Source organism: Oratosquilla oratoria, chromosome 4 (genome assembly GCF_046742065.1).
Source record: "Oratosquilla oratoria isolate Oo_2021 chromosome 4, ASM4674206v1, whole genome shotgun sequence".
In the NCBI taxonomy this organism is placed as follows: domain Eukaryota; kingdom Metazoa; phylum Arthropoda; class Malacostraca; order Stomatopoda; family Squillidae; genus Oratosquilla; species Oratosquilla oratoria.
Window position 1 is genome coordinate 24,402,581 of NC_134780.1, and position 27,650 is coordinate 24,430,230.

The window sequence follows — 27,650 nt, forward strand, 5'->3', positions numbered from 1 at the left end:
CCAGTCAGTCCATGTGGACATCGTGGAACCCCTACCTCCCTCTCGTGTTATGCGTTACCTGCTCACTTCCATCGACAGGTACACCAGGTGGCCAGGAGCGATTCCTCTACCCGATATCTCTGCTGAGACAACCGCCCGTGCCTTCTTCCCACGTTGGGTATCCAGATTCAGCGCCCCTCACGCCATCATCACCAACAGGGGCACCCAATTTGAATCTGATCTCTGGTCCAGACTCCTCAAGTTCCTTGGTACCAACCGCAACCAGACCACTGCGTACCACCCACAAGCCAATGGACTCGTGGAAAGGTTCCACCACCAGCTGAAAGAGCCATCATCCAGCCCATTCTCTCCAGAGATCTCGGGACAATCACAGGCTGCGGGCGTCAGGTCAGAAGACCTGCACGCTACTTCCACTCCACTCGTGCGACTCCTTACTCTCCGCGCTGCTCGCTTCCAAAGAGAGGGGTGGGGAGTGGTGTGGTGACGATATCTCAACCGCCGACGCCGGCCGCGCCTGAGACGTCTGCTTCCCTGGGCGACCCATCCCTGACTCGAGTGGAGGCGTATGAACTCGCCAGCTCCCGCAGTCCACAGCCAAAGAGAATGCGGCCAATTAGAAGACTTGGCAATCCAACAGAATCCTTCTGCGATCCCTCCGCGGGGTTTAAAAGGACGGCCTCTTGCCAAAGTGCAAAACGGCCTCACCAACTGTTACAACAACAATTCACCTTTGGCTCAAAGACCTCTCTCCTAGTATCAATGGAGGACCTTCAGCTCCAGATTTCATGCTCGCCATATAGTCACCTGATTCGGTGATTAAAAGAGATCAAGATTACTGTATAGTCAGGAGTTTGATTTCTTCCTTGGTTGTCCATACCACAACACCACACATGTAAACACAATGGCCCACAGATTGTCTAGATTCTAGACAATCTGTGGGATGCTCCTTTCCATACCTTTCAGCTGTAATGAGTGCTCTATGAAGGTTAAACAACTTTGTTTTTGGGTGTGGTTTTTTAACCCCTCTCAATTACCTCCTATGTTGGTTTGTGATCTTGAGTGCATGGGTTAAGGCAATAAATCAATACATGACTACACCCAGCATCACCTCCTGCATGTCTGACCATGTGGCAATATCAATTAAACAGTTATGGTTTTGATAATGGCCATCTGTGATAGAGCTGGTTTCCTGGTTGCCAAACACATACAGCACACACAATAACACTGCTTTTGCCCTTTAGAAAACAACAGGAGACAAAAGGGGAGAGCAACCAGAGGTCATGTAGAATTCTCCTCTAGCTATTGGCTAATGGTTCGAAAACAAAAACATACCACTAATGGTGTTTCTAGTATTCAGAAAGTTGGGGGGGGGCACACTGGGGCGAAAGTAAATGCTGAGGAGAGGGAGAACAAGACCAAAGATGTAAGCAGAGACCATTTTTTTAGCATTATATAATGAATAAAATGTATATAAATATGGTTTGCAGTCATAAACATCTTGATGTACAAATTGCGGAAGACCTAACCTCTTTTTTCTTTAGGTTATCTGATCTTGTGTTATGTGGATGTGGGCATAAGAAAAGTCTTCTGTAGTGATTTGTTGACACGTTGGTTCAGGTCCAAGGGCTGGTGTTAGGCTCAGGTCAGCATGCTCCAAGCCCTTCATGGTGTCGAAGATCCCCACATGGGAAGTGGCGATCTGCAGTTAGCTTTCCAGTGGAAATAGTGCAACAATCTCCCAAATTTTTCATCCAAGTTAGATTTGATTCCTTTGTTATTGAAGGGGTCACACAAGAATGAGTAAAACATGTGGATTCATACCATCAGGTATGCAAGAGGTTCGTCATGATGGGTTTAACCACTTCACTACAGATAGTCACACATGACAAAACAGAATAGCCATGTGATTCACCATGGTCTTGAATCATGTGTTGGACTAGTGACTGACAGCTATTGCCCTCCCAGAAGAGCTCAGAGCTCATATATGACCAATCTATGGGTAATACTGTGACCTTACACACACACACACCCCAAACTCGCTGCCCACGAGAGTTGGAGTAACAACTCGCAGTGCAGTGATACTGAAATGATTTCACCCCTGGGTGGGATTTGAACCCAGACTGCTGTAATGGCAGCCAGAAACTCTAACCACTGTACCACGAGGTGTAAAGGGATAAGTGCTGACCAGTACTGGTGGAATTAAAATCCAAACATGTGCATGTATAAAAGTATATTTTGAAATTATTTAAACAGATGACAAAATGAGCATGAAACATTTCACTATCTTATATACAAACCATGTTGCCATCTAGAACCAAATGCCTTCTTCTTGTGAGACATACAGTGATGACAACAAACAAATAAAACTAGTACTTCAGAATACATGAATCGTATCAAATTACTTGATGCACTTAACTACAGCCAGAAACTTGCTGAATGGTATTCTAGGAACAGTGAAAGTTTGGAGCATACTTATGGATCCACAAGCATCCTAAAATATTTGTATATTTTATGTGCATATTGACAATATTTTCTTTTCCCTATCAAATTTCGTCCCAAAATATATTTCTTATGCTTCTTCAGCCATTTATACCTATTACCCTCCCAGATAAGAGCTCAGTGTGTATTTTCCTGATTGTATTATGTAAAAGAGGTGCAACACTCATGGGGTCCTGTCTCTTTAATTTCCAATTATCATACCTGTGTGTATGTTTACCTAACTGCAGTGTACAAGGAGCAAGACTCATAGGGACCTCTTACTCTCCAATTATCACATCTTCATAGTTCTGGTGATATTAATATGTTCCCCCCAGACCGCCTTTTCCAAAGAATTTCTTCAACCCTGAGAAATCAGCCTTTCCAAAATTGAGTCTACTTTGACTATATGTTTCATTCCTTGGCTCTATTTCACCATCTCCTAACTGAAATTTACTTTTTCCTATAGAGCCAAACTATAATTCAATCAGTCTGTTGCTCGTTGCTCATGGTCTCTCATGATTGAACCCCATGGTTCCCAAAAGTTATTTCAGATTCAATGATGTATAAAGTCCAACCTTGTAGGGGTGTCATCCCCTCTTAACCAAGTCACTTCCACATTAGTTATTGCATTCTCCATTGGATAGAATGAAAAATGAGGTGAGTGGGGGTAGAAAAGGAGATGGCAGATATGGCTGATGAAAGAATGTAGGGATGGTTTAAACACATGGAAAGAATGAGTGAAATTAGTAAAAGAAGTGTGGAAGGCAGAGGTGGAAGAAGTCAACTTGAGGTGATGACTGAGGATGAGATGGATGGATGGGGTGAAAGCGACTTTGATTAAAAGGGGAATGTCTGTTGAGCAAGGAAAGGACGAGGTAGGAGATAGGGGTGAGTGGAGAATGGGTGCGTATAGATGATACTTTGATGCAAGGGAGGGGATATGTGTGTGTGCGTGTGTGTGTGAGGATATTTTGATGCAGACCAAAGGGGTTTTTCCTTTTCTCTATTTTCCATAGCAAGGAGCTAAGATGAGAGGGACGGAAGGGTGGTGGATGGGAGTGGAAAGGGTGGGAGTCAATGTGTACCTTTTGACTTGGCTACTTCCCTTATCTAGGGGAAAAAGCCCTTGGTATATAGACTGCTATATTCATCAGGGAGTCTGATTTACCAGTTGTTTCCCATCTTTCCCAATATATATACATATATATATATATATATATATATATATATATATATATATACACACACACACATATATTGTAATTAACCACTTCAGTATGAGTTAAATTCTTGGGCGCATCACCAGCTGCCATATGTACGATGCATCACACTACTTGCATTATAAAGTCACTACTGTATTACTCGTTCTCTTTTACTCTGAGTAATAATAAAAACAGAAAATATGATCAAACCAGTTCACAGAATCCAGGGACTCATGTACAACTACAAAAAAAGTAAATAATCAAGATGTCGACTCCGGCATCTTCGTGTACCCACTTGCTTCTCCTAACACCTACGTAGGCATCATCATACTGAAGTGGTTAAGTTCTTCTACAAGGACTATATTGTTATTATTAGTACCACTATTATTTTCTTTTTTAGACAAGTTATCAGACATCCCTGGATATTGAGCTTCATTCCAAATTCTTGTTTTGGGGGGTACATATACCATGAGGGTTCTTCTATTTGGGCTGTTGGTTCAAATTTTCAGATAGGTTGCTTCAGCCTTGCCCTTAATCAGATTTGCCTCTTCCACCGTTATGTCTTTCCTTACAACAACCATCACCCGTTTTATCTTCTCCGTCTCATCTCCAGATGGTGTATGTATTATTCCCATGATGTAGATCAACATTTATTGTGAACTTTGGTATCTACTTAGCAACAAATTTCACTTATATACCATCAAGTAATCATTTATCACCAACATGGCTGATAGCAAACCATCTACATTATCATGAGTTATTTTTTTAGCTTTATTTTACACTGTTTCCCTGTACTATATCACCATCCTGTCTCTTTCAAAACCGTTTCTTCATGGTCTGTGAACTCTTCTGAAAAATGGCTGTTTTTCTTTTGAACCTATGTTGATCAGACAAATGCATAACTTCAATCAAGTTATTCCTAATTAGTCCAAGTTACTGAGTCCTGACTGCACTTACTAAGTAGCTCCCTTGTAACTCAGTAACATAATCAGTAAATAACAATGTTCTTGATAAATTCTTATCAAATCAGAGGAACCATGCATACACATCCTAGAGTGACAAACTAACAACATCAAATTTAATTTAACTCAAATCTCCTATCAGGCTATTCTTTCTCTTTAGGTAAAAATAAATAACAAAAATAGCCTGATCATTTTCCTACATGACCCTGTTTCTTCCCCTACGTCTGGACCCAATGTTGAAGAGTGCCTCATCAGAAAAGCCACTGGTGCTGGTCTGATTCTCTACTTCCCTGTCTTCAAGAAACTGGGAAACTGCTGCATTTCTCTCAAAAAAGTCATCCCTCTTTGAGTTGAAGGAATCGTGAGCCAACAGATCACCACTCCCAATTATGCGTGGCAGTGTAACTTCAGATGCACGACTCCCATGCTGTTTCTATGAATAAAAAAAAGAGTTAACATTAAAAACCTATCTGCTCTCAAAGGTATGACTGAAGACTGTTATGGTCACATCACATATTCAAGTCTTTGCTTCATGGACATTACTGTTCTTTGTGTTGACGTTAACTCATCATGAACTTCCTCTTTCTGAGAGGGCAAGTTTTCTTGAACAATTAGCAAAATAAGTACACCCAAACACTAAAAGTTCCAGGTAATTAGCCATACCTTTTTAAATTTTTTGAAATTTGTCATTCCTTCATAAGCATTCTTATAACTAGCACTTGTGGAACAGCTATCACTGTTCGTATTGTTTGTATCCCTTCGGTAAAGGGATATTACTTCAATAACCACTAAGGATTTATTCATTTGGTGACTAAGGTTTTCCACCTCATTCTCAGCCATGTTTGACATTGAAGTCTCCTCAAGAGCACTAGAAGCTGATGTTTTTGGAAGATCAGGATTTTCCTGTGGAAAATACAAAAATCATAGTCAGTAGACCATTAGAAATCTTACAGGACTGCATGGTAATGGGTTTTGTATTTGTAGGACATGTATCTATACCTTAGTTGGTTTCTGTCACCAGACAGGTATGGGAAGACAGATGCCAGTGGTGATCTTGTGATTCCTTCCAAAATGTTCCTCACACTTATTTAAATCACTCCAAAGCCCTTCTTTCTCCTACCTTTATCACAAATGCCCACATTTCCCATCCTAATCTCACCTTTGCCCACATCATCCTTAAGCACTTCAGTACAAATAAAATTCTCACATGCAGCATTGGCTGCCATATGTATGATTCATCACACTGAAAATCCATGTGAACAAGTTGTATAGACACGGTAAAGGAAACATGGACTGGAGGTGAAGCTTTATTCCTGACGTTTCGTCTAACGACTTTCCTTTGAGAAAGTCGTTAGACGAAACGTCAGGAATAAAGCTTCACCTCCAGTCCATGTTTCCTTTACCGTGTCTATACAATTCATCACACTATATATAGTCACTGCTGTATTACTCATTTTCTTTTACTCTGAAAAATAATATACACAGAAAATATGATCAAACCAGCTCACAGAATCTGGGAGTAACTCATGTACAACAACAAAATATATATATATAATCAAGATACTGACGCTAGCATCCTTGTGTACCCACTCACGCTTCATGATGCCTACATAGGCTCATCGTACTGAAGTGGTTAATACTTTTCTACACATCCTGTACTTACCAGCAACGGCACTCCTTCCCTCCCTTGCCTTCTCACCACTCCTGACACCCTACTTACCAAACTCCAACTCATCTTCTTCCATTTTTATTTCACTCAACCCTAAAACATCCATCTCTTTTCTCATGAACACACTACTAATCTCTTCCCATTTGTTATCATCTAGGGTTTTGGTTTGAGTCCTTCTCTCAGAACCATTTATGTTTGGATTCTTCACATGAGGAAACTACAAAGAGTGAGATCTCTACTCCCCTTATTCCAGACCCAATTAGTTACTTTCTCTAACACATATGGGAATACAGTGGTGGCATTCTTTACTCCTCTCCACCAGAGGGTAAAATGTATACTTACTGTTGAAATAAATCCAGTACTTTGTATAGATACAGACACTGGTTTTCTTGATGGTATTGGTGTAACTTCTGTTACATCTGTCTGCGGTTCCCTGGTGTTACCTGGTGGCTGGGCTGTGTTAACTGTCTTTGCTATTTCAACTGAAGCAGAGGAACTGATGCGATTTCTTCGCCGCACAGAATGACTTGAATCAAGATTGAAGAGTTCTTCATTTGAAATGACACCATTTGTGCTCCTTTTTCTGCCTGCTGAATTATCCACCTGTATGGGTGATTCTCATGAAATGATAGGGAACAATATTACATACATACATGCATAGACCAAAAGGTCCTTTCCCTTTTATAAAAGGGGTGACCCAGTGAAGACACACCCACCCTTTATCCATCCCACAACCATCCAATTATTGTCCCTTCCATCTTTCTCCATGTGGATAAAGGACCATGTCTATCTTCTGCCCACTGCTTGGGTTAAAAGCAATACAGCACCTCTTCATCAGGAACAGTCGAAGCTGGCTACCTCCACAGGTTCATTGCATGGTGACCCTTCCCTTTGTCCATTCACAAGGGATACAGAAAAGACAGGGAGAAATACCTTTAGGCTAGGTCAACTTATCATCCATTTGCAATCATCTCTTTCCCTCTCTCTTCCCTGCTCAATAGATATCCCCCCTTTCACCTATGGTCTCCTTAATCCCATCCATCCAATTCTTAGTCTTCTTCTTAATTTCACTTCACCTACCTCTACCTTCCACATTCTTTTTGTTGGTGTTTCTTCATTCATTCTTTCCATATGCTCAATCCTGGTATTTTTTTCATCAACCCTTTCTACCCCAACTCTATGCCTCATATTCTTATATGTCACTCTATCCATCCTCATAACCTCCCACCACACTTCTTATATACTTCATCTCAAATACATCTAAACTCCTCCTTTCTGTCTCTGCTCCCTACAGTCTTATAGGCACAATCACTCTTTTAGTTTTCTCTTGCATTCATCACTAAATGCCTATTTCTCATAATATTTTTCATTCATTCATGGAATTAGGGAACAAAAACTGCAATTAAAAAATAATAAACCAAATAAATAAAATACATACATACATATACCAAGGCTTTTTCCCCCTTTCAAGGGAGGTAGCCAAAAAGGGAAAGGCATAAAAACACTCCCACCCATTTCATCCCTAAATACACTCCACACCCCTCCCACCCTTCCTCTCATCTGAGCACCTCCTGGATGACGGGTCATCCCTGCACCTTGCCCACCGCCCTGGGTCAGAAGCAGTGTCGCAAGACACAGCACATCCACAGCAAGGCCGCTTCATTTAATCGGCGACCCCCCTTGCATATAAGGAGAGGACGGGGAGAAATCCCTTCGGGCTGCGTCAAAATTTACTCACACATCTACCACACCCCCCCCGCCCATTCCTCCTCATGCAATCACACATCACACAATCATGCAATCACACATCATCCATAAATAAAATAAAAATAAAAATTAATAACTAAATAAATAAAGAAATTAATTTTTTTGTCAATATTTTAACTCCTTTTTAACTCAATATTTTAATACCCTCCTTAAGCATACATTAATCCTCCTAACTAGTCAATCCACTATAACTGTTCCTCCCTTTGTTGGACACTCCATGTGATACCCATCTAACCCAGGTGCCTTACCAGCTTTCATAATTTTCAATACTCTTTGTATCTCATTGTTTCCTATGGCATCATTATTTTCTTTTCCCATTACAATAATTTTCCTGGCATCCCCCACTATCACAATAAGTCCTTCCCTATCTTCCTCCACTAGGTAACAATTTGACATATCCACTACTCTTTCCCCTAAACTTATTTATGTCCAGAACTCTTCCAATTCTCTTTTTGGGTACTATGACATGATCTACTAATGTTATCTTGACTATCCCAACTAATTACCCTGACCCTCGTATATCTATGCTTGTCCTTCTTAAACATATACTGTTATCATATACATATAACATAATAAATATACTTCATAGTACTACAATTAGAAAAAATTACCTTGTTTACATTAGAAGTTCTTCTGCGCGAGCCAACATCTTGTAAGGCAAATAAATCTGCATCATCACATTCTTGTTTGATCACTTTATTCTGCCCTATACTAGTGTCACTGCCATCATTTTCCCTTGCTCGCTTCCTTCCTAAAACATCAATCCCCTCATCATTTGATTTCTGGTTCCTACTGGTTTCTTTTTCTCTTTTCATACTAAATGGTCCTTCACCATGTTTCCTTCTTTGTTCCTCACTCTGACTTAAAGGTTCTTGTTTGATCAAGTCTTCTGTTGCTAAAGTGCCACTTTCTTTCACATTTTCATCAGGAAATTCACAATGTAAGCTTGGCAATGTAAAAGGTTCAAATGGAATGGAACGGTTGATATTTTCTAGTTCAGAAGTGGTATCCTTTCTATCAGTCTGTTTATCTGTGTTGGCATTTTCTATCTTGTCTGCACCTTGAATGTTCTTCTGGGTACTGGCAACAGCTGGTCTGAATGATGATATATCCCCATCTGTTGCATCAACAGCACTGTCATCATCTTCCTGTTAAAATGTACATATAATTACTAAGATCTAATCCACCATTGGAAATAATCAACATGAAATACACCAATAGAACTTTTCCCTCACAAAGGAAGGATAGTAAAGGCAAAAAGTGATTATCATTCTTTTCTGTGTGGAGATAAGTCTCCAATCACAAAGGAATGCTGCAAGACTTTGGACCAGAAGATGTCACTGGAGTCCATGAAATGATTAATTAATTTTTAACATTGTGAACTCCCCCCCTGTGAGGAGGCTAGGATAGTGCCCCATACAGAGAATTTTGTAGCATGGAATTTAATGAACCATGCCCTTGGTCTAACTCGCTGGCAGCAAGGTTAGAATGACCGTCACCTTAACATCCACTGTAAGAAATGACACTCTAACCCATCATTTCTCAACCAGGGTTCCCCGGAACCCTAAGGTTCCGCAAAAGGTCCCTAAGGGTTCTGCGAGAATAGGTGAGATAAGCTAATGCACTTTTGATTTTTTATTTAATTTCATTTACGTAATATAATTAAACACGAACGACATATTCTTGGTTATTGTAATATAGACATAATCCTATCTAACCTATTATTATGATGAAAACAAAATGAGAAAGATATGGTATGTTTTTTTTTTTTTTGGTGCAGGGGTTCCATGAAACATGCAATTTATTTTAAAGGTTACGGAAGGGTAAAAAGGTTGAGAAACGCTGCTTTAACCCATTCGGCCATTGACCATCCTCATGAAGTACCGATAGCATAAAACTTGTGTAATCCATACCCCATGTGGGATATAAACTCTATACTAATCATGCCATCAAGTACATATGACCTAACCATCGAAAAAATTTCTTGATGTATATTTGAAATCATAGGCCTATATATAACTATAATAAACTGTCACTCCTTGCTTTTTACCCCACACACTAGAAAGATGGTCTACAATGGACTTCCTTAATAATTTCTTGCACATCTTATCACTTTATATACAAAGAGTTACCTGAGACTCCATGGTCTGTGTTTCTTCAATATTTGAGGAAATTGTTTTCCTTTTGGCCTTGGGAGAATCGTTTCCACTACCACTCCCTCGTTCTCTACAGGAAGAAATATAAATTACTCAAGTTTGCAAATGCCTCGTCAGCTCAAAGCTCCACAATGTAACATCAGTTCTCAAGTGAACTTAAAAAAATAATTCATATACACTAAAGGAAACAATAAAAAATATGAGAACAAACATCAGAACAAATGGTAGCATAATGGTCAAATTAACCCATAGTCAAGCTTTACACTTTTTTTTGCTAATGCCTAACAATCTAATTCACACGAAACCAATTCTAAGCTACAGCCCATATATCCACCAACTCATCCCTTATATAAGCATTGCCGACATAATGCAACATGAAAACAGCATTCTGAAACATCTACAATAACCTACCTTCAGCACTACACAACACATCCATGCAAACTGGGAGAAAGCAAAGCTATGGTAAAAAATATAAAAATTGAAACAGGGAGTAGTAAAGAGATTTCATGGCAGCATATGTAGCCTCTGGGGCAAGCAAAAGTGATACTGGCATGCCTGCATTCATGTCATTACACAGCACTTTAGCAATATTAACACAAAACTGGCCTTGCAACTGACACCAAATGCCATCGATGCAACTACTGCATTAAAGATGCAGAGTACATTGTATTATGTTGTCCTATACCCATTCACTCTTGTGAAGTCCACAAAACCTCTTCACTGAGAGACCTATGGGTTGAACTGGTGGCTGTGGCCAGTTTCCAGGAAGCCATGGGTCTCTTGTAAGAGTGAACTGGGTGCCAATGGACTGATTTACTTCTATTAGCAATCCATTCCATTTTAGAATTACCAATTAAATTAATGAATCAATCTGTTGCCTTTGGTCTCTCTTGTTGGAGAACCACAACTGCCAGGTAACCAGCAACACTGGACAGGACATTGGTCACTAAGGAAAGAAATATTGTCTGGTTGTCTAGGGATAGTCATCCATATGGAGCTAAGCCGAGAGGGAGGAAAGGGTGGTGGATGGGAATGGAATGTGTTGGAGTGGGTACGTGCCTTTTGACTTGGCTAGCTCCCTAGTAAGGAGAAAAGGCCTTTCGTCTATAGATATGTAGATGCTCTAGGGAGAGATAGTGTGGGCAGTGTAAGATGAGTTCCTGTGTCCTGTGTGTGATAGTTATAGTCAATCTGTTGTCTCTGGTCTCTCCTGCAGGAGACACATGGCTCCCAAGTAATTGGCAACAGCACCCAGGTGGACCAATAAGTCACTCAGGGAAGAAATATTGTGTTGTTATTTACAGGTTGTTACTGTGGGGCACTGTAGAATGAGGTGATTTGTGTCTTCTGTATGGCAATTGCAGCAGGGCATTCTAGATCTGTGGCTAGGCCTACCCTGTGCCAGCACTGTTTTAATGCTGAATGGTGTCCTAAACACAAGCATGCCAGTGTGGTTCTTACTTTACTTGAGAGGGATTATTCTGTGTTGATATATAGGGGGTGTTGGTGCAGCATTGAGCTTAATGGTCTGTGTGTTTTGGAGAGTTTGTGTAGTGATCTAAGTGTGAATGTGCTTTTGTGTAAATGTATTGTGTAATACAGGTTGTTGCATATGTTTGAGTAGTATACTGCTGGTATGCTTTTTGTTATGTTCTGCTGGTGGTGTTTGTGTGATGTAGTGAGATGGATGGATGGTGTTTAGGGTTCTAGCATAGAACCTATACCTATCTTTTTCATGTGATGTTCTATGGGGATTTTAGTTTCAGTGTGCAGGTTTCTAATTGGGGTGGTTTTGGCACATCCTGTTACCCTCACTTCTTTATTCTATACTGTTTTCAAATTTTCCGAGTTTGTCTTGCTGATAGCTGGGAATGATCTTGTGGAAGCATAGTTTAAGATGGTTGTATCTAAGGCAGTTTGATACTGTAGTTAGGCCTATTCTATGCTGGTACTGTCTTACAGCCAAATGATGTCCTAAACACAAATGTGCTAGTGTGGTTCTTCTTTCTCTTGATAGGGATTTTTCTGAGAGGCTGATGCCTGGGGTGTGGGATGGGTGAAGAGTGGATGTATGTATGTTGGTATGTATTTACCTAACTGTAGTATACAGGAAACGAGTAATGCTAATTAGATCCCATTTCCTAATCTCTTAATTGTTATCATACTTAGCCTCAAATTCATGTACAGTTCGAACTTAATCTATATCCTTGATTTCCAATTAGCATATTCAGATTTGAACTCATGTATTGTTTGAGCTTGGGTTATATCAGTTCCTAACCTATTCCAAGTATTTGTGCATCTATAAGGAAAACTGTATTTCTTATTATCCCTTAGACATGTGATCTTTCTTAATTTCCTCCCATGACTTCTTAAAGCCCTCCCATCTTTAATCATATATGTATACTTTTCAGAAGAAGTTTCTTTGCTGAAAAAATTACAAGTCAGTCAAAGAATAATAACAATTTTATCTCCTTGAGCAGAGAACAGGAAATCAATCAATCAGTCCATTGCCCCTGGTCTTTTGTAGAAAACCCACAGCCTCCAGGAAACTGGCAACAGCCTCTAGTTGGGACTACGTCACTTAGAGAGGAGATATTGTGTTGCTGTCTGGGGATTGTTAGTGTTGGGATTGTTAGTATGAGGTGTTCTGTGTCTTCTGTGTGGTGGTTGCATCTGAGGCAGTTTGAATCTGTGGCCCTGTCTATTCCATGTTGATGCTGCCTTAATGATGGATGGTGTCTGTCCTGTGTGCAGGTGTACTGGTGTGGTTCTAGTCTGGTATGGGAAGGTTTTCTCTGTGGAACTTATATCTGGAGGTTGTTGTTGGATTATTGAGTTTGGTGGTCTTTCTTTATGGACTTGTTTTGTTATCTGGGTGTGAAATGTTTCTTTGTGCTGCTGGGTCCAGCCCACTGGATCTCTTTAAAAATGGAAGGCAGAAGATGTCCATATCACAGAGGGACCTGGTGTGCAGAAAACGAGGTTTCTACAAGCAGACACAAACTTCCCCACCCTTCCCAAGGGATGCAGCAATGAGGGTGCAGGACCTGGCCTCTGTACTGGGCCAGAAAGCAGGAAATACCACTACACATTGGAATGACTTTGTACCTCTTTCTGCTAGAAGAAAACTTCTGTGTCATTTCCTCATCTACATCCATACTTTTGGGCAAAGCTAGTTTACTCCTGGTGGTGGACAGTGCTGGTGGTTGAGGTGGTGCCATGGAAAGTGAGGTTTGCTTCTTCAGTGACCCACCGCTACTGGTTGTGGATTGTCCACTCTCAGGGACTACTGTGGTGCTAGGAAGGGATCTCACAGATGGAGTAAAGCCTGGATCTTGAGTTTCAGTAGCATATATGATCAAATTCTGGAGAAAATTTATAGAAAGAAAAACAATAAATCAACATAATGACAACACAGCTATTTTGAGTTATGTCTTGAAGAGAAAGAGGGAGAGAGAGAGAGAGAGAATTTTTGGAAGCATATTGAACTTCATTTATGAGGCTAAAGCTGCTCCCAACAGTGAGAGGTACTGTAGTCAAATAAAGCAGCCAGATGGCTAGCAAGGTGAGGTCAAGTGAGGTTAGGTTCTTGATAACTACACATTTTGGTAAAGTACTTTACAAATATCTCCAACCCTGCTCCTCCATTTCCAGCCACATGCAATCCCAAATACCAACTACCCACTTCCTCCAGCCCCTCTCCCTTAGTACTTCCAACTCACTGTCATCCTCTCCTCTTGTATATCTCATCACCTTACTTTTACCCACGTTTACCTTCGTGTTTTTCCTATTTCATACCTTCCTAAACTCCATCACTAACTGCCTTAATCCTTCCACAAGTGCAGTTTTGTCTGCAAACAACAACTGGCTCACTTTCCACTTCTCTCTATTTCTAACCATCTCCAATCCCCTGCCCATCACCCTTGCATTTACTCTCTGTACCACCTTATCCATCAGTGGCATGGGAGGGAGTGAAGAATGGAGGAGAACTAGGAGTGGAGTAGGAATGGGGATGGTTCAAGGAGGGAGTCACAAGGTGTGCAAAGATGGTGTGTGGAACAAGGAGGATGGGAGGAAATAAAAGGAAGGGTAGTGAGTGGTGGGATGAGGAAGCAAAGAAGGTGGTAGAAGAAAAGAAGCAAGCATTCACAAGTTGGTTACAAAATAGGACGAGAGAATCATAAGAGAGGTACAAAGAAAAGAGAAGAGAAGTAACGCATAAGATAAAGTAGGCAAAGAGGGGAGCAGATGTGAAATGGAGTAAGAGTATGACAGAAAAATTTGAAAGTAATGAAAAGATTTTTTTTTAAAGAAATTAAAAGAGGAAGAGGAGGCGAATCAAGTAGAGAACAAAGGGTAAAAGGTGAGGAAGGAGAGATGATAATGGAAGAGACGGCTTCAGCCCCCCTTAGCCACCCCTCTGGATCTGCCACTGCTATCCATGTACACATTAAACAGCCTTGGTGACATGCCACAGCTCTGACATAACCCCACCTTTACCTCAAACCACTTGCTTTCTCCATTTCCAATTCTAACTCAGGCTTGACTACTCTCGTAAAAACTCTTTATTGCCCTTGACAGCTTTCCCACAATCCCATATACAGGTACTCCTCGTTTAACGACCTACTCGGTTAGCGACGACGCGGAGTTACGACGAGCTTTATGACAGACGTTTAACGTAAATCTCCCTAAGTTACGACGTCGTGTATGATAATTAAGTTGGTTGAGGCAAATTTGTATGATGTTATAATTGAACTTGTACAGTGGATATTAGCTGTGAGGTAAAGTGTTCTGAAGCTTAGGTCTACATTACCATCCTGCAAGCTGCAAAAACTACCTGGGGTACAGTATATACCGGTAGTGGTAAATTTTTTGTTTCGACCATGGGCGCAATATAACAATAGAAAATTAATTATTCATTTTGTAAATTATAATGTATCAAAGTAATATGCAATTTTGTGAGCGGAAATAAAAAAAAAAGGTGCTAAAACAAATTTCGTAAGTAACGAAGTCATGTTGGACGAATGGTACACCATGTTTGTTATGATAGATGCCGATGTCGAAGAAATAAAAGGATGATGAATTCGTCTAACCTAAACTAAACTAACCTAACCTGTGTTTGATAAATCATTACCTGCAAATTAAATGTCATCCGGCTCGTCCTCGTTGTCGTCATCGTGATAGACATTGGCAGACGACAAGATGGCGTCCCAATCCTATGCTACCGACTTTGTTCATTAGCATATTTTCTTGTAGCATGGTATTTTTTACTTTCATTTCCGCCCACAAAATTGCATATTACGTTGATACATTTTAATTTACAAAATTAATAATTAATTTTCTATTGCTAAAAAAATACCCCGGTATTCAATATGGAATGTCAGCATACGCGGATTTGGTCATATACGGTAATTTCGGGAACCTAACCACCGTAAATAAACAGTAAATAAAGCTTTAATGTACTGTATAAAAGAGGGAAAATACACGAAAATAAAGATACATGTATTGCTGGACATTGTACATACAGTACATGTACTGTATGTATATGTATACACTTTCGCTTAACGACCAATTCGGTTAACGACGGCGCGCTGGTCCCAATTGTCGTCGTTAAACGAGGAGTGGTTGTATCAGCAATATCTCCCACAGTGCCTTCCTGTCTACTCTGTTATACACCTCAAAATCCATAAAGGTTCAAGAAATATCCTTATGTTATGCCAAAACCTTCTCTCAATTCTGCAATAATAAACTTGAGTCCTTATAATTCTATCACAGGGAAAGTAGTAGTAGTAGTAGTAGTAGTAGTAGTAGTAGTAGTAGTAGTAGTAGTAATAGTAGTAGTAATTATATTTAAAAAAAAAAAAAAAAAAAATTACCTCGGTTAACTGTGAAGACCCTGAACTTTCACCTCTAGGTAATAATGTTGAGATCTTAAAGGCTGGATTGCAGTGTTTCTCCTTATTAACATTCAAGATAGCCAATCCAATGTCTGATTCTGGAATACATCGAAGCTCTTTCTTTTGCAAAATACCTAAAACAAATAGAAAAGGAATATGATTACTCCTATGTATGTTCAGAAGTCATAGGAGCTACATGCAACTAGGGAGGTAGCCAAAAATAAAGGCATAAAATCCACCCCCATTCACCCCACTTCCTCCCTCTTATCTTGGCTCCTATGATGACAGGTCATCCCTGCATCTCGCCCACTGTCCTAGGTGAGAATCAATGTAGCAAGACACAGCACACCCACAGCAAGGCTGCTTCATTTACTTGGTAACCCCCCCCTCTCCATTCCCTCATTCCCCCATCCCTTACCCACTCCCTTCTGTGCATCACAGCATCATCCATACACAACCATTCTCCATTCACCCCTATCTTCTGTCTTCTCCCTTCCTCAACAGACATTTCCCTCTTTCCCAATGCCTCTTTTAACCTATCTATCCATCTCATCCTTGGTCGCTCTCTCATGTTAATTCCTTCCACCTCTGCCTTTCACACCTCTTTTACTAGTCTTTATTCACTCATTCTTTCCATATGTCCAAACCATCCCAATTATACTCTTTAATCCACCCTATCTCCCAACTCCCTTTCCTGGAGCTGCAACGTCTACGTCGTGGGACCACCCCCCAACCCCAAGAGTTGGGGGCCAATCAGCAGCAACCACCCCTGGCCATCAGCTCTACGCAGATGGCACCGATCCCCAAGGAGGAGCTACGCCTACCTGGGGGAGTACCACAATCCTTTTTTTCCAACACACAATGTTACGTTTTTTCTGCACTGAGGGGTCATTTTCCGGCGATCACCCCTCTTCTTCTACTTTTAGCCGGAGATGTAGAGAGCAATCCTGGGCCCACCACAAAATACACATGCCCAACATGCTCTAAACCCATTACTTCGAGCAGACAGACAAAGGGCTCAGTTCAGTGCAATATGTGCAAAAACTGGGCCCACCTCACTTGTACAACACTTGCTGATACAAACCAATACACAAACACTTGGACATGTTCTACCTGCCCTCCAGTAACCCCAATCCCACCTCCCCAACCACAGCCAACACCCTTACCCACTCCCAATTTCCCTTTGCCCTTACCCCCGATTAGTACTCCCCTTCCTTTGTCCCCGATCTCTCCTTTCCCCCCCTCTGACCCAGATCCTACACCTTCCCCACTACCACCCCAACCTCAACCCCAAACGGCAACATACAACACATACAAAACACACAACATCAACATATTACAACACAACATTGACGGTATTAACACTAAAAAACATGAACTTGAACACTTTCTCAAACAACACAACATACACATTGCAATTTTACAAGAAACAAAATTAAGACACTCACACAAAACACCATCATTTCATAATTACACCACCATCAGACAAGACCGGACTGACGGCAATGGCGGTGGACTCATCACCCTGATCCACCATTCCATCTGTTTTGTGGACACAAGTGCCACAACCAAAATTCTCCTCCCTACCACAGATAACACAACAGAAACCCAATCCATTCGTATCCGCACAGGCAACAATTCAACACTAACAATAGTTAACATGTACATTCCCCCCCAATCATCCCCCACAGTTCCAAACACCTTCAGACCTCAACTCAGCCAACTAACCTCAATCCCCAACCTGATCATGGATGGTGACTTCAACGCCAAGTCGTCTGCCTGGTTTGTCGACAACCCTGACACAGACAGAGGGCTTGATATACAGACTCAATTCGACTCATTGACTATCATGAACAACACGCATAATCATACACATATCCCATACCAAGCCCTCTACACTCCCTCCTCTCCTGATATCACCTTTTGCTCCCCCTGCCTAACCCCAACAACATCATGGAGAGTGGTCGGAGCCCTTGGCTCTGACCACCTTCCAATCATCATCACCACCAAAACAAGATGCACCCCAGCTGGCCACAGACACACTTACACCAATTACAAGAGAGCTAACTGGGAAGCCTTTACTGAAGAGACAGAACAACATTTTGAAACGCTTAACAGTACACCAATCACAAACATAAACAATGCTGTGCACGCTTTTAATACAATCATACAAAACGCAGACAAGAGATACATCCCTAGAGGCAACAGAAAATCACACAACCCCAACTTCACACCAGAAATCCAAGGCCTCATCAGACAACGTGACACACTTAAACACGATACCCCCACACCTATCCCTCAAAACATAGCAGACCAAATACAAACACTAAACACTGTGATTGCCAATAAAATACATGAACAAAAAACACAAAATTGGCAAAACTTTATCAATACACTTGATCACAAAACAAACACCAGCAAATTGTACAAAACACTCAACAGCATCACACTATCCAACACTAACACTACACGCTCTCACGCAGCAATAATCACAACAACAGATAATCTACCCTCAAACAGACAACAAGCAAACGCACTCATACGTCATTTTGCACAGACGAGCCATCTTACATCTCACCCTGACGACCGATGCACCATTCGACGTAAGAAAGACTTCCCCACAGACTCAGACTATACACCCTTCATAGACAGTCAGACAAAACTCATAATGCATAATCTCAAGCACTCATCTGCCTGTGGCCCTGATAACATAAGCAACATCCACCTAAAACACATTGGACCACAAGGTATACACGCACTCACAAACATTGCAAACTACAGCTATTCACACAACACTATACCCGACATCTGGAAGCATGGTAAAATAATCACCATTCCAAAACCGAATAAAGACCCAACAATCCCAACATCGCACCGCCCAATCACACTTCTCTGCACCCCCTCTAAAGTCATTGAACGCCTAATACTTAAACTTGTCACACCATATATTCCCCTTGCTGACTCACAACACGGTTTTAGGCCACTACACTCCACAAACACTCTTCTGACAAACCTCACACAAAGAATTTTAGATGGCATCAATTCAGATAGGCCCCACCACAGAACACTTCTTATAACATTGGACATTAGTAAAGCTTTTGATGCTATCCCCCGCCACAACCTAACAAATAAAATATATAACACAGACATGCACAATAACACCAAAAGATGGCTGGCCAATTATCTGGCAGGCAGGAATGCTCATGTGTCATATAATGGCCAATCATCGCACATCAGAAACATTAAGAACGGAGTACCACAGGGCTCAGTTCTATCCCCCACATTATTTAATCTATACATGCATGACTTACCCACGCCAGACACCTCAGAAATACAAATCTCTTCCTACGCAGACGACATAACAATCACATGCACACATCGTAACACAGACAAAGCTGCAGAAATAATCCAGCCTTACCTTGACACACTCAACACATGGTTCATCACAGACTCAAAATAGCTCCAACCAAATCTACAGCAACACTTCTCACCAACTGGACAAAAGAACACAAATACATACCTCATCTCTACATCAACAACACTCTAATACCACACACAAACACACCGAAAATTCTTGGTGTAACATACGATACATCCATGTCTTTCAAACAACACCTCACAAACATAAAAAACAAATGCACACCTAGACTTAACGCACTTAAGTCAATCACTGGAACAACATTTGGACAAAACAAAGAAACTAATATAACAATATACAAACAATGCATACGCTCAGTGATGAATTATGCGAGTCCTGCATGGGCTCCTAATCTCAGTGAGACACACCACAACACCCTTCAAATCATACAAAACAAAGCCCTAAAAACAATTACAGGCTGCACAAATACATCACCTACAGACCATTTACACCATGAAACAAAAGTCCTCAAAGTCAAGGACCACCTCGACATGAGAGGCACACAAACACTTGCTGCAGCCACCACAAACACATCACACCCGCTACACTACATAGCAGAACACCCACACACACCAAGAAACATTAAAACTACACCCAAAGACCTTTATTACGCACAGATACTCTCTTCTCTTCCTCCACAACCACCAAATACCAGCCTCCGGAAACATATTCATAATCATATCACTCACCGCTCCATTAACACACTGAAAGACAACACACTGCTGCATGCCAGACCCCCTGATATCCACCCTTCTGAATCCTCTCTCCCACGAAAGGACAGAGTCCACTTGGCCAGACTGCGATGCGGTCACCACCCAGCACTTCTAAGCTACCAGAAGAGGCTGGACGACCGTGTTGTGAACAGCTGCCCAGGATGTAACACTTCACCCCATACCATACAACACATAATGGAAGACTGCATTATACACAATCATGCACGCAAACAACACAACATACACTCTATAAAGGATTTGTGGGAAAACCCAGTTTCGGCTGTGGCCTTCCTTGGGGAGACGGGACTGCTCGGACAGACAGTCTAGGGAACGACAACAACAACAACTCCCTTTCTAACCCCATTCTCCTTCTCATTTCTCACTCTATCCAGCCTAGCAACCCCTACCATACTTCTCAGGCTTTTCATCTTATACACATTTAAACTTTTCCTCTCTTATGTTCCATGTTTCTGCCCCATACAGTGCTGTCAGCACTGCTTCAAACAGTCTCCTCTTAGTATCCATTCCCATATGTCTATGTCTCATTATACTTTTTAATCCCCCAAGGCATTTACTTGCTTCTCTCAATCTACATTCTACCTCCACTCCTCCCTTTCCCACCACATTCACACCCATGTATCTAAAACTACCCACTTCCTCCAGTCTCTCTCCCTTAATACTCACTTCCAGTTTGCTGCCACACTCTCCCCTTGTACATCTCATCACCTTACTTTTACAGACATTTATCTTCAACTTCCTTCTTTTGCACACCTTTCCAAACTCTCACTAACTTCCTTAATTCATCCTATGATCCTGCCACAAGCACAGTATAAGTATATAAATATGAGAAATTCTGAGTACCTTCAGCTTGGGAGAAAAGTTGTTTTGGCACCGAGAGATTATTCATGCTGTCTGGTTTGATGAGCAAATAATGATCAGAATCAAGATGTTTAAGGATGCTGTCGCTGAGGGATTCCACACGCCCACCTACAAAGGAAGTTATGCAAGTACATTTAGTTGTATCTATACAAAAAATAAATAAAATAAAATAAAATTGATCTGCAATCAAACAGATATTATTCAAACCCAGTTTCTAATTTTCCCAGTTAGTTGTTCATAATCATACAAAACTCACCTGCAATACGAACAGCCTGACCCATACGTTTCATCTGTTTCTCAGAGGCAAAAACAAACCTTATTTCTTTGAATAACTGTTTACGCTGTGCATCTGGTGCAAAGGAGACTAAGTTTTTCCTGAGGCTTTTTTCCTATGATAAAACAAAGAATCAATTTAATATCATGCAAATATGACCAAATGATACCAGTAATACTATGAAACCAGAGAGCACAAACAATACAAAATAAAGAACAATAGTGAAAAAATACAGTCAGACCTCACCAAACAGGAGTGATAGGTTCCTTAACCCGTTGTGCAGAATGAAATTCATGTTGGGCAAATAACAGGTCTTATGGGAAAAAACAGATTAGGTTCCCAGACTCTCTCCAGACACTGGCACACAACATGACCCTGCGAGCTATTCAAATAGTGCTATCATGAATCATGACTGTGTTCGGCAAATAATGGGATATTTTATCTTATGTGAAATTTCGTGCATGGTGAAGTCATGTTGGTGAGGTCTGATAGTACATATATACACATTTGTATAAAGGGACCAATAATGGGTATCTGCATGTTGTGGAGATGACACTGTCTCTGGATTGGGCCCAAGATCTTTCTCTATTAATTTCAACTATATCACACTTTTTCACAAACAGGGAATGGACAACCTGTGAATGCTCTCCTCTTCCTACCATTTTGAGCCACTGACAGAAAGAGGCTCAAATTGACACAACACTGAAAGCAATCCAAAGTTTCTTTCCAGAAAGATCTGTGTGAGGTTCCAAGGACCATTGCCAGCCACTGTGGGGCTGTGGGTTTTCCACCTAGTGAAACTTGAGACAACCAATTGATTGATACTCACATAATCTACCTATCTATATACCAAAAAGGTTTGTTCCCCCTTTAAGGGAGGTATCCACATGGATACCATATAGCAAAACTTCAAGGATTCACATCTCACGAGAGATACCATACCAAAAGTAATTTTCCTCATGAGGGAGCCAGTAAAGACAATGCACATACCCACCCTACATCCATCCAAAAATCTATTCAATGTTCTTTCCCATATCAGCTCCTTGTGGATGAAGAGCCATCCCTTCCCTTCCACACTGCTAAAGTTAGAGGTAGTGCAAGTTACCCACCAGCACTCTAACTCTGGTGGGCAAGGAGCAGTGTATATTTACCTAGTTGTATCTTACAGGAAGGGGAGCTATGCTCATGGTGTCCCATCTTTGTATCCCAAGTATCTAGTTTGCTCTTAAATTTATGTATGGTATTTACCTAGTTGTATTCTACAGGAAGGGGAGCCATGCTCAGTGTCCCATATTTGTATTTTGCAACATCTAGTTTGTTCTTAAATTCATGTATGGTGTTCGCACACACTATTGTTTCATCCAATTTGTTTCAGACATCTACCACTCTGTGTGGATTTTTTTTTTTTTTTAAGATCTCTTCTATAATTGTTCTTTTTGAGTTTCTTTTCATGTCCCCTTGTTTTTCTTCTATCCTAATTTAATAAGTCTTCTCTATCAAGAACTTCCATGCCTTCCATAATTCTATAAATGGCCAACAGATCACCTCTTTCTTTTCTCTGTTCCAGGGTTGATCATTCCAGTTTAGACAATCTTTGCTCATATGTCAGCTTTGAAAGTGTTGGGGCCATCTTTGTTGTTGCTCTTTAGATTCTTTCTATTTTCCTTATATTCTTTTTTTTGTACTGGGTGTCCATAGTGTGACTGCGTACTCCAGTTTTGGTTTTATCAGTGTGACTAGTATTTTCTTTAGCATTTCGTCATCCAAGTAATTAAAAGCCACCTTTACTGATCTTAACAAATTGTAGGTTTCTCTGACTATTTTGTTTATCTGTTTGTCAGGGGACATGTCTTTGGTGATGATTACTCCTAGGTCATTTTCTGAACCAATTTTCTTTACTATCTAGTCTTGATGGTTCTTCATTGTTTCTATATCAGATATTTTCCTTTACCCATTGAGTCATTGTGTATTCAATGGTCATATCCAGTAGTATATTTCCCCAATGGTCTTCTCCAACTTTCACTGTCATTTCTTCCCAGCATATTTCTTTTGAATTAAAGTCACCCATAATTACCATGTTTCCTCCTTTTAGTAATTCAATTAATGAATGCTTTGTCTCTTCCAACATTTTGGAATGATCACTCTCTGTCCAAGACTGTATTTTGGGGGGCACATATATTACTAAAACTTTTCTACTTTTCATATCACTGTTTTCAACTTTCATCATAATCAATTCCACATTATTTTTTTCTTCTGTTATCTTTATCACATTTAAGTGGAAGAAAAATGGATGATTCTGATGAAAATCTATAAAGGAGTGGATAAATATGTCTCAAAACAAAAACAGGAAAAGATGTATATTAAGTGCTGGTTTAACAGAAGATGCAGAGAAGCAAAAGATAGAAGAGATAAAGCTTGGAAAAGATGGAGAAAAGACAAAAAACATAGAAAGTGGCAAATATATATTAACCAAAGGAATGATTATGTAAAAATACACAGGGAAGAAGAAACTATGAAAAAGACATAAAAGAAAAATATAAGGATCAGCCAAATCCATTTTATAGATACGTAAATGGCAAACTAATAAAACAAACAGGAAATAGTGAAATACGCCAAGGGAATATGGAATACACAGAAGATACAGAAATGGCTGAAGTCATGAGCAAACACTTCAAGTCGGTTTTCACTAGCAAAAATGTACATCAGGATGAAGGGAGAGAAGTGAAAAGCCCCCCCCCCCATGAGGGAAATAATAGTAACACGAAAAGATACAACTAGGTAAATACACACAAATACACAACCAACCTACCTACCTCTAGTGGTGGTTCATAGTCCTTTGGCTCTGGGTGTTCCGTCTTTTCTTCAATAGCTTTTACTAGCTTCTCTAAGTATTCTGGTGTAACAATATAGCAACCAGCTGACAGTGCACAAACCACCTGGGCAATGCAATAATGAAAATAAAGTATGAGAATACACAACAAATACAAATATTAACAGCTTATACATTCATCAAATAATATGTTAACATAAGTCATATATATAAAAAAAATTACAGCCATAGCTGACAAATTACAAAGCCGACACAGAAGGAACAAGAAAAGCAGCTTAGATGCAATTGATTTTTAAGGAAAAGGATTTTAGACTATATGGCCATTATAGACAAACCTTTACTGTAAGTGTGATGGACTTCATGACTAGAAGTGTACAATCATCAGTCCAATCGGATAACAGATGCCCTCCAAGTTTCTCTATGGTTTTACTGATGACTTTTCTAGCTTCATTGTCCACAGCTGAGGTTGTGCATACCATTGGAATGTATGTGATCCTACACATAGGATGACAATATATATATATATACACATCCTGAATCTTTACAATGTATTATTAGTCTGATATAATCTACAAATCACCATTATACAAGTAAGACACATCACCAGTGGCTACAGAAAAAAAAAAAAAAAAAAATAATAATAATAATAATAATATATATACATACACACAACATATTGCAAGGACTTTTTCCTCCTTACCAGGGAGAAATTTATTAAAGTAATAAAAAAAATGTTTTGGAAAGAAATTAAAAGAGGAAGAGGAGGCAAATCAGGTAGAGAAAAAAAGGTAAAAGGTGCAAATGGAGAGATGATAACAGAAAAGACGGCAATAAGAGGAAGATGGGCAGAGTATTTTAGGGAGTTGCTAAATGTGAAGGAGGATAGGAAGGGAAAGGTAGTTGCAGTGGGAAGCGCTAAGAAAATGAGAGTGATGAGTGAGGAAAATGGAGGAGAAATAAGGAAAGATGAAGTGAAGGCAGTTGTTAAGATGATGAGAGTAGGTAAGGCACCTGGGTTGGATGGATGCCATGCAGAATGTCTGAAAAAAGGAGGTACTGTGATGATGGACTGGCTGGTGAGGTTATTTAATGTATGTTTAGGAGTGGGTAAAGTGCTGGAGGAATGGAGGACTGCCTGTATATTTCCACTTTACAAGGGAAAAGGGGACAAGTGTGAGTGTAGTAGTTTCAGAGATCAGCTTGTTAAGTGTAGTTGGGAAGGCTTACAGGAGGGTTTTGATTGAGAGATTAGGAGAGGAACAGAGGGAGTAATTGGTGAGGAACAGTGTGGGTTTATGACAGGTAGGGGTTGCATGGATCAGATTTTTGTGGTAAAACTGAAATGTGAGAAAGCAATACGAAAAGGTAAGGATGTTTTTTTGACTTTTATGAATATAGAAAAGGCTCATGACAAGGTAGACAGGAAGGCACTGAGAGAGGTAGTGCAGGTATATGGGATAGGAGGAAAGCTTTTAAGATCAGTGTGTTAGGATTAGAAATGGAGAGTGAACGGTTTGAGGTAAAGGTGGGTAGTGGGTCAGGGATTGGAGTTGGTTAAAGAAAATGGAGAAAAGTGGGAGATAAGTCAGTTGTTGTTTGCTGACAACACTGCACTTGTAGCAGGATCAGAGGAGGGATTGAGGAAGTTAGTGACAGAGTTTGGGAAGGTGTGCAAAAGAAGGAAGTTGAAGATAAATGTGGGTAAAAGTAAGGTGATGAGATGTACAAGAGGAGAAAGTGGCAGCAGACTGGAAGTGAATGTAAAAGGAAAGAGACAGGAGGAAGTGGATAGTTTTAAATACTTGGGTACCAATGTGGTGGGAAAAGGAATGGAGGTGGAGGTAGAATGTAGATTGAGAGAAGCAAGTAAATGCCCTGGGGGATTAGAATATGTAATGAAAAATAGACATTTGGGAATGGATGATAAGAGAGACTGTATGAAAGAGTGATTGTGCCAACAGCACTCTATGGGGCAGAAAAATGGAACATAAGAGAGGAAGAGAGGAGTTTAAATGTGTTTGAGGTGAGGTGCCTGAGAAGTATGATAGGGGTTACTAGGCTGGATAGAGTGAGACATCAGGAGGTGAGGAGGAGAACAGGGGTGGAAAGGGTGTTGGGAGATAGGGTTGATGAAAGAGTATAGGGATGGTTTGGACACATGGAAAAAATGAGTGAAGAAAGACTAGCAAAAGAGGTGTGGAAGGCAGAGGTGGAAGGGGTGAACATGAGGGGGCAATCTAGGATGAGATGGATGGATGGGGGTAAAAGAGGCATTGGGAAAGAGGGGAATGTCTGTTGAGGGAGGACAAGAAAGGGCAGAAGATAGGGGTGAATGGAGAATGGTTGTGTATGGATGATGCTGTGATGCATGAGGGGGAGTGGGTGGGGGATGGGGGGACGAGGGAATATGTGTGAAAAATAAATTGATGTAGCCCAAAGGGATTTCTCCCTGTCTTTTCCTTTTCTTCATGAGGGGATGGAGGGGATGGGGTCACCCACCAATATAATGAATCAGCCTTGCTGTGGATGTGCTGTGTCTTGCAACATTACTGCTGACCCAGGGCAGTGGGAAAGATGCAGGGATGACCCATCATCCAGGAGGTGCCAACATAAGAGGGTGGAGGGAAGTGGAATATGTTGGGGATGGAATGGGTGGGAGTGGTTTTCATGCCTTTGTTTTTTGGCTACCTCCCTTGTAAGGGAGATAGCCAAAATCAAAATGCATATATATATATATATAATATATATAAGTAAATAAATGAATGAATGAAAAATGTAAATAGATAAAAATACATAAATATACCATAAGTCCCTTTCCCCTTTGAAGAGGGTGGCTATCCACCACATGAACCTGCCCTTCACTCCTACCACACTATCTGTTTTCCCTTTCATCTTAGTCTTAGCTCCTTGTGGATGAAGGGCCATCCCTGTCTCCTGCCCACTGCTCAGGTCTGAAGCAATGCAGTAAGTCATGGCAACTCCACGGCAAGGCCCAACAGCTATAGTTGGTTTATTACCACAGCTTCCCTCTTCATCGCCCCACGAGTAAATAGAAAAGACAAGAAGAAATCCCTTAGGGCTGCAACAGTTTATCATCCACCCACAACTACTTTTCATTCATAAATCTCATGGCCTCTCCCTTCCCTTCTAAACAGACACTCCTTTTACCCACGTCCCCCTTTACAGCATCCATCTCACTCTTAGTTTTCCTCTCAAGTTCACTGTATCCACTTCTGCCTTCCACATTCTATTTGCTAGTCTTTCTTTGCTCAATCCTTCCACATGCCCAACCCATCTCAGTATTCTTTTATCAACTTTATCTGCCAGCTCCATTTCTAACCCCACTCTCCCCCTCCTTTCTTATTCTATCAATCCTCCTAACTCCCACCACACTTTTTTAAACAC

At 40.6% G+C, this 27,650-nt stretch overlaps 1 protein-coding gene across 1 annotated transcript in view; it reads right to left on the reverse strand.

The window, feature by feature from the left end:
• Positions 1-2,213: 2,213 nt before the first annotated feature.
• nbs (nibrin) overlaps positions 2,214-27,650 on the reverse strand; it is a 33,522-nt gene continuing 8,085 nt past the window's right edge. The window contains exons 4-14 of the mRNA XM_076183666.1: positions 24,581-24,740; positions 24,229-24,351; positions 21,398-21,530; positions 21,124-21,249; positions 16,111-16,265; positions 13,343-13,599; positions 10,211-10,304; positions 8,690-9,226; positions 6,654-6,914; positions 5,306-5,545; positions 2,214-5,075 (exon numbers count right to left, since the gene is read on the reverse strand). Of these exons, the coding sequence (XP_076039781.1) occupies positions 4,839-5,075; positions 5,306-5,545; positions 6,654-6,914; positions 8,690-9,226; positions 10,211-10,304; positions 13,343-13,599; positions 16,111-16,265; positions 21,124-21,249; positions 21,398-21,530; positions 24,229-24,351; positions 24,581-24,740 (2,323 nt within the window). The 3' untranslated portion in view covers positions 2,214-4,838. The remainder of the gene's footprint in view (positions 5,076-5,305; positions 5,546-6,653; positions 6,915-8,689; positions 9,227-10,210; positions 10,305-13,342; positions 13,600-16,110; positions 16,266-21,123; positions 21,250-21,397; positions 21,531-24,228; positions 24,352-24,580; positions 24,741-27,650) is intronic.